The 9,041-nt window shown below is 37.9% G+C and overlaps 1 protein-coding gene across 2 annotated transcripts in view; it reads right to left on the reverse strand.

Moving 5' to 3' along the window:
* The window catches only part of OXR1 (oxidation resistance 1), a 364,732-nt gene extending 356,570 nt beyond the window's left edge, over window positions 1-8,162 (reverse strand). The window contains exon 1 of one of the 2 annotated variants that reach the window (XM_030304531.1): window positions 8,015-8,162. In XM_030304531.1, the coding sequence (XP_030160391.1) occupies window positions 8,015-8,037 (23 nt within the window). In that variant the 5' untranslated portion in view covers window positions 8,038-8,162. The remainder of the gene's footprint in view (window positions 1-8,014) is intronic. The other variant, XM_032591945.1, reaches the window with a different exon arrangement.
* Between the last annotated feature and the right edge of the window lie 879 nt (window positions 8,163-9,041).

Below are 9,041 nucleotides of genomic sequence, written 5' to 3' on the forward strand. Positions count from 1 at the left end.
CATATTTTCTCAATACTGACTGTGAATTGCTGATAATCAATCACCTGTTTCTAATGACTTGTGACCAATGGCAAGTTTGGGAAGGAGGCCTGGTCAAGGTCACAGGTATAGGCTTTGGCCAGAGAAGACAGTAGAACTAATTGGTCTCTGTGGGAAGTGAACCTGCAACCTCAAATTCCTTAACTTCACAGGATAACAAACTCCTCTAAGCTGGCCAAGATTTACCAATTTTCTTCAAAATGTGATTTGTGTCTAGTTGGCACTAATGTTTAAGAACAAAAATATTCTGTTTAATTATTTGGTTATTCAAGGAGAAAGGATTTGAAGCTGATATATGGAAAAAGGTATCCAGGTTTCCTATAAATGTTTAATTTTTAAATTTTTTTTTAACGTTTATTTATTTTTGAGACAGAGAGAGACAGAGCATGAACAGGGGAGGGGCAGAGAGAGAGGGAGACACAGAATCTGAAACAGGCTCCAGGCTCTGAGCTGTCAGCACAGAGCCCGACGCAGGGCTTGAACTCACGGACCGTGAGATCATGACCTGAGCCGAAGTCGGACGCTTAACCGACCAAGCCACCCAGGTGCCCCTAAATGTTTAATTTTTAAAAAGCCATTTCTGAAGGCACACAGCTCAAAGCCAAACATGATCAGGGATACTAAAATATAATGTGTTTACTTAAAGTGTCAAGCCAAAATCAAAATAGGATTAATCACATTAATAATGAAGAAATTTCTTTTAAATTTTTAAAATTTTTATTTTAGAGACAGAGAGTGTGTGAGCAGGGGAGAGGGGCAGAGGAACACAGAGAGAGACTCTCAAGCAGGCTCCATGCTCAGCACAGAGACTGACATTGGGCTTGATCCCACGACCCTGGGATCATGACCTAAGCCGAAATCAAAAGTCAGCTGCTCAACCGACTGAACCACCCAGGCACCCCAATAATGGAATTTCTATTTGAAAAGGTATATTATGAATAGAAAGAGATACTGAAATTATTCAGAATTTGGTAAACTGACTTCCATCCAATTGTGATTTTGGAAACATATTTTTATCCCTCTTGAATTTTCATTTTGGCTCTTTTATTCTCTCTTCTCATTCTCTCCTACTTCATTTGCTCTTTATTCTCTCCTAAACTCAAATTACTCTTCTGTGTTCTGGATCTACTTTTTTACAAGCTGAACATTCCCACTTACATGAGGATTCCTAAATTTTAGGCTCTAAAACATACTCTCTCTTTCCAGCATCTTAACATAATAGTTATTCATTCAATGCACTTACCATCCTGGGAAATACAGTATCTTACCACCTAAGCTTTTCCTATCACTCAGAAAGCCCCGTCTTTTTTTCAATTAGAAATATTAGCTTTATATTTATGTCTAACCTTCTCTCTCTCTCTTCCAATAATAAACTGTTGACAATTCTGACTTTTACCATTTACTATACAACTCGGGGTAAAAACTTCCCTTTGCAGTCTTTCTACTTATCCACATTTTTCCCACTGTGGGTTTTGATCCCTTCAAAAAGAGAAGATTCACGTATCTATTTCTTCTGCCATTACTGCCCCTGAGAGGCTGCCATTTAACAGTGTAGGAAAAGTGGTTCAAGGAATAGCAGTTAAGGCAACCTTTGAGAAAAGACTCTGATTTTCCTCTGTCCTTAATATAGATAGAATGCCTCTGTCTCTCCAGAATCTTTTTTTCTTTCCTCCTAAATGCAGGTACCAAAGAATGGTACCGAGTGATTCACTTCTTCATTTATTCTTTAATTGTTTTTTTTTAATGTTTATTTATTTTTGAGAGAGACAGAGACAGAGCTTGAGCAGGGGAGGGGCGGAGAGAGAGGGAGACATAGAATCCGAAGCAGCTCCAGGCTCTGAGCTGTCAGCACAGAGCCCGACGTGGGGCTTGAACTCACGGACCATGAGATCATGACCAACCGACTGAGTCACCCAGGCACCCCTTTTCTTCATTTATTCTTTAAAGAAGAACTTAAATTAAAACATTATAATGCAAATAATCTGCCAAAGAAAAGCATATACACTTCTAATTTTGCATCTTTCTCATTTCTAGGATTCTAACACACTATTACTTTTGGATAAAGAAGGTAAATCAAATTAGTTTTCATCTCCTACCAGAGTTTTATTGAACTTACCAACCTTCATAATAGCGTTTTACACTATATACATATCCAATGAAGACCATTTACCACTTCTAAATTTAGTCAATACATCAATAACTCACACAACCCAGACTTTGCTATATTTTCAATCTATGAGCATCCATGATGGAATGTTTGTTGACTTTTGATAAAATCCTATTAATCAGCTGTAAGTAAATATTTCCTTGACAATTAGCATATTTTCAATGTTTATGGGGGATTTTAGCATACATGACAGCTAATTTTCTAAAGTAAAAAAAAGAGATGAATTGATAAGATACTTTCTCAGAAAGTATATATATTTTCTCCATAGCCTTGATGTCTGCAATCCAAGGAGCTACAACAGCATAGGGCCTCACCAGGTGCCCTGGATGACACAGTGCCTTGTGACCCAGCAGTATTTGAATAATTTTCCTCATGACAGAAGTATTTACAATAGTAAAAAGTGAAAATTAGAAAACACACAAAGGTCCAATCCAGATGAATGAAATAAATAACATTACTACCATACAATGTCACTCAGCCTTTACATGTGATGATGTCATTCTATCTCTATCAGAGAGATGACCCTAGAATTATACATTGAAAACAGAAGATGGCAAAATATCACGCATGGTTTGAGTTGTTTTGCAAAAATATGTGAGTATATATAGAAAAGAAGATACCTCAGCATTTTTAACAGTGGCTTTCTAGGTATGGTAGGGTTTTGGTCATTTTTTATTTCTGCTTTATACTTTTCTATAGTGTTTGACTGTTTGTAATCAGCATACTGCTTTATTTTTAGGAGTAAATGTGAGAGATGTACAGCATTCCTGAAAAATAAGCCATCTCTTCCCATGCAGGAAAAACACATATCCATTTTATTTCCCCAAACACCCTGGCCATACCTTTCAGAAAACTTAACACATTAAATCAGTTATTCGATTATTCTGTCTTGTTGGCTAAGAGATGAGCTCCTATAAGAAGAGTCGTGGGGCGCCTGGGTGGCGCAGTCAGTTAAGCGTCCGACTTCAGCCAGGTCACGATCTCGCGGTCCGTGAGTTCGAGCCCCGCGTCAGGCTCTGGGCTGATGGCTCAGAGCCTGGAGCCTGTTTCCGATTCTGTGTCTCCCTCTCTCTCTGCCCCTCCCCCGTTCATGCTCTATCTCTCTCTGTCCCAAAAATAAATAAAAACGTTAAAAAAAAAAAAAAAAAGAAGAGTCGTTCCTTTTTACTAAGACTGCATCTCTGTATTCAGCACGGGGAATAGCACGTTACTGATGCTCAATGGATTTTGAGTGGCTAGTTGGCTTTTTTACTTTCATTCATCCAGTGTCTTCTTTCTCCCATACATGGCTCTGGTTCAATTACCTTCACCTCTGCCAGGTGCCACAGTCTTTAAGATACTGTGAACAAAAGCTGAAATGTGCTCAGGCATCACGACAAAAACCAACTTGGGGTCAAAAAGATGGCATTTTGCAAAATCAGTTAAGACATACTAGGATCTCTCTCTCTGAATACTGGTTAACATATGTAACCATAACACTAATATAATGGGAGCTAAGGGAGCAGTAGAGCCAGGGGGAGTCGAAAGTACTTGATTTAGTAATGGAGGGTCTCTATGAGATGGGCAATTGAAGAGCCATGTTGGTTGAATTATAGCAAAGTGCTGATACCTTTCTGTTGTGCCTGTTTTGTATCAAGAGGAAAACGTGACAATTCCTAGCCTGTAACATGACTAGTGGGACTAAGATTTATATTGTGTAGTTTAGGTAGTTCATCTTACATAATTTTGGAGATTCACCTAAGTTTCTAAGAACAACAACCTTTTCACCTCCTCTAGGAAATTAGGGGGCTCATCTACTGCCTCCACATTCTACCCTCAATACTATTCTAATCCCTGATAGTGTTTCCAGGTGTAGAGATACACTTCCTTCCAGGAGAGGCTCCAGGATGTCTATATTTGAGGAAATAAGGGGGAAAATTCTGGTTGGAAATGGGAACTAGGGCACTCACCTCGAAACTACACACACACATAGCAAGGGTACTGCTTTACTCAGATAGTATTGGTTTTTATATGGGTAGTTCAGCAGCTAGGAGTACCAACTAGCTGCCTGAATTCATATCCTAATTCTGCTATTTAGTGGCTGTGGCATACTGGGTACCTTTCCTAACTTTCAGTGCCTATATTTTCCACTTGTGGAAACGCAAATAGCTACTACATCTCTAATAAGGTTGTGTGAGGAGTATGTGGGTCAATATCCAAACAGTCTCTAAAAAAGGGCCTGGCACATGGTAAATGCCATATAAATGTTCACTTTTGATAATATTTACTTAGCTTTCATGTCATAAAAATTTTGTTTCGAAATGAATGTTTTAAAATGTTATATATATGCCCATACAATTATATATACACATATATTATATATATATATATATTATATTAATCTTATAAAAACATAAAAAAACAGGTTGAAGATGATTATCAGGGAAGAAGCACAGAGAGTCCTTTCAAATACCCCTCGGTATCACACCATTCCCCTCTTTGTGCTATAGACATAGGAGGACTCTTTTTCAATTCTCTGTGCCTCTTCATGTCTCCTGTTAATTACCACTGCTACCAGAAACAATTCTTTCCCTCAGATCATAGCCTGGAACCTGTCTCCTGTCGTCTGTCACATGTCCATGGATGTCTGTAATTGATTTTGTACATCCCTTTGTCTCTATCTCAACCAACATCAACTCAATCGTTGCCTCCCCCTGGAAATTATTTACTGAACAGGAAGATTCATGAAACATCTGTTGTATGTTACCATGTAATTCTTATAATCAATTCCTACTACTCTCCTCACCTGACTGGCATTGCATAGTTTCCTAGAAACTTGAGTATTTCCTAGATTGTATTTCTTTTTGAGATTCTATATGAAAGGGCCAAATTATTGAATATATATATTTTTTTCAAATGTCATACCCATAAGTCCTAGAGCAAGGAAGTTTCTTTTAATATGTAAAAAGGTAATTTTCTTACGCTACATATTTAAAAGCTGGGAGGATTGCTTGGATAGTGGTTAACATGAACGTATATTTTCTAAATTCTTAGGTTGTGTGCAGGGATCACAATTAGGCACCCCCATCCATTAAGCCTCAGAGTTAATTTTAAAACCAACACATGGATATGATTAGATATGTACAGTGTCAAGGTAGGCAGACCAAACTGTTCACAGACTGAGGTGGGTTTTGACTATAAACTCTGCTAACATTAATAAGGTAGCTGAACAGAGGGGAGTCTGGCAGGAGCGGAACTCAAAAGAGGCACAGAGATGAAGACTGGCGTCTTACTCTAATTCCCAGCCATGAAGAAGCTGCCTTGAGAAACAGATGGAGGCGTCTGGCAGAGACAGCCTTACTGACAGACATATCCCGCCAGGTGTACTCTATCCTGAGTCCCTCGAACACCGGAAGCATCTAACTCTCCTTGCTCTGATTATCCGGTCACCGTCCAAGCCTCCGACTTAAGATTCCCATGTCGTTTTCCACAGTTACAGGATGGACTGGTCAGGCCAAATCAAGCATCCGTAAAAGTTATGTATCTTCTTTTAAAGTAATAATCTGTGAGACAAGTTTATTTTCCAACGTCAGTATTTTCATGTCTTGGTTTCTAGATTTCAATAAAGAGAGCCAGACCGTGGGCTACAATAATTTCACTAAACGAATGTAATTAATGCCAAACTCCACACTGTTGTATGATGGGGTGACACTGGCAAAAGAGATGAAGAAGTCCCTGTAGGGAAATCTAATGTGGAACGTTCTGTGTAGCCAGAATTAAGGGTACTGTTGGATGAAAATATCCAAGAATTATTTCTATAAAATTTGTACCTTTGACATGGGAAGAATTCTAACAAATTTCAGATATATGAATTCTGTAAGATATCCCCACAACCAAAAGAAATGTTTTAGGATCAAAATATTTTCACCATTGAATTACCTATTCTGCATTTTTCACTCATTTGTACCTCATAAGTGTGTACAGCAGCTACTAAATTCTAAGAGGTGTGCTAGACAGTTGGGCTGGAAACACAACATACATTCTCTTTGTCTGGGCTGGAAACACACATACATTCACTGTGTTTTGTATGGCCTAACATCACACTGAAGAGATGGCTTCTGACCAAACCATTACATTACATCAGGTCAACTGTTAATTGAGGTACACACCAAGGACAGGTTCAAGTGTTTGCCCTGTCCTGATTCTGTGAACCAGGCCACACCACACCTATCTTGAGATATGACAATCACAGCTGTGTTTTAATCTCCTCCACCTTCTCCTCTTTCCCCTGTTCTCCTTTCTGTCCTCTCCCCTTCATCTTTCTCTTTCTTGTTTGGCATGCAGCCTGCTTTTGGAAGACTCACCTCCAACACAATCATTTGTCAGGAGTATAATTTCCTTAAATAAATATGTCCTTAATATTTTCCAGGGGTTTGAAGGGCTTCACACATTCCACAGAATTTTTTTTTCCTTTTTTAAAATAAGGTTTTTTTAATGTTTATTTTATTTTTGAGAGAGAGAGAGAGAAACAGAGACAGAGCGTGACCAGGGGAGGAGCAGAGAGAGAGGGAGACACAGAATCGGAAGCAGGCTCCAGGCTCTAAGCTGTCAGCACAGAGCCCAATGCGGCGCTCGAACTCACAAACTATGAGATCATGACCTGAGCCGAAGTCGGACGCTTAACCGACTGAGCCACCCAGGCACCCCTAATTCATTTTTTTTTTAAACTGAGATCTTTAGCACCCAGTAAAAATCCAAAGACATATTCTAGGGAGTCCATAAAAATTGGGTCCTTCAGAAAAACTACTCTCAATCTAAACCAATTCTACCCTTTGCCCTGAAGAAATTGCTCACCTAATAAAAATAAATACATGGAGCTAAATTGCAGAAACCAGTCTGTAATGTAATGCTATTTATATTCCTGGCACAAACTGAAGACAACGATGAAATGGACTCCTATGAAAATGGACAGGATTACCAGGTTTTTCTTACATTCACATATTGAATACTGTATAATAACTGTATTACATAATCTGTATTTTTATATATTATACAATCTGTATCTGTATTATATAATATTATATAATCTGTTTCTGTATTATTGTAATATCTGTATAATGTCACTTACTCAGCTCTTTATATTAAAAAAAAAAAAGAATTCAAAGTTCAAAAAATTGGCTTCCAATTCATCCCTGCTAGTATTGCTCTTTGTTGCCATAGAAAAGTTGTTGATTATACGCCAAAAAAAAAAAAAAAAAAATTGCACACTTCTTATTTTAAATTACAAACAGCACTGAAACATGAACTAGAAGTCAAGATTATTCAGAATGCCAGTTATTTAGAGATGTGAATCCACGGGGGAATTTTCTCTTCCATAATGGAGTTCCATTCAGTTTAGTTTGGGTAGATATGTTGAACTAGGAGGCTTGAAGAAAAGCACTGATGAAAAAAGACCTATCCCACCCTTACAGCTGCCCTTACGGCCTGTTATTCCTGCTCCCGGGAACAGAACAGTAGCTAGGACCACTGAATGAGTATTTAATTCCTACTTAACTGTCCCCTAGGTATCGAGAAAGAAAGGTACGGTATGTTATTCGGATTCATAAAAGCCTTGAACTCTTTCCAGAGTCTGTAGATACCACAATGCTGAAAGTCTTAAAATTTTAACTCTAGGTAGCTCTCCTTACCTTAACACAGGACAACAATCTCTGGAAACCAGATTTTTCAGGTTCTTTTTCTGCTCCGGTTCTGACAATAAAACTTTCTCACAAGATATTGCTTCGTGCTATGCATGGATTTGGACTGTAGGTTAGAAAGTGATTCACTTACCATGATAAATTAGATACAGACATTGCAGCAGTTTACAGAGGAGTCTTGTGGAACAGTCTTCTCTAGATTTCAGAATAGGGAACGAGTAGGTCAAGTAGACAAGACCACCAGGAATTCGCTGCTGGAATGATGCACTTCAAGTTTGAAATAACCTATAAAGAAAAGAAATAAAATGATATCTATAGTACCCAGTCTATATGACTTTTCACAAATGTATTTCACCCAGGTCAATAGTTTTGCCATGGTATAAGACACAGAAAAATACATTTTTCTTAAAATATAAGACATGTTATAAACCAAAGATAAAATTAAATCACCCATATGATAAGCTGAATGCTTTACCTTTAAAGTAAGTTTAAAGATGAATACAGTGTTCATTCCCTGAAGGAGAGAACACAGGGAAAGAACAGAATGTGTTTTTAGAGGCACCAATTTTTTTCTCCATATGGTTAATCAGTTATGCTCTCTAAATTAGTTTTATATCCTTGTGATAAAAGGATCAAAACAAAGATCCTCATTGGCCACTGCACACATAAAAAAAAAAAAAAAAACTCCCTGGCACAAATTATTACCATGTCCAAAACTGTAACAAAAAAATCATTCGCTACTACCTCGGAGAAAATATGAATTCATACTGAGTAACTTGTGGGAGGTAAGCCTATACGTATTTACCTAACATTTCCACACACTTTTTATGAGTATCTACTCTATACTGTATCCCATGATCTGGAACCAAAATTTTCATAGGGTACAATTAAATCCATGGTACTATATTAATTAAGCAGTTTAGTTCAGGTCATTAATCCAGTACTGTTCAATTAAACAAACATTTAATGAGGATATACTATGTGCACGTATACTATCCTAGGTAGAGTTCAGGGATAGGGATGAATGACACATAAAGAAGGCATGTTTCTGCCTTCAAAGAATGTTTTATGTAAAAAATATGACTATAGGGGCACCTGGGTGACTATGTCGGTTAAGTGTCCGACTTCAGCTCAGGTCATGATCCCAAGGGCTCATGAGT

Source organism: Lynx canadensis, chromosome F2 (assembly GCF_007474595.2).
Source record: "Lynx canadensis isolate LIC74 chromosome F2, mLynCan4.pri.v2, whole genome shotgun sequence".
Classification (NCBI taxonomy): Eukaryota; Metazoa; Chordata; class Mammalia; order Carnivora; family Felidae; genus Lynx; species Lynx canadensis.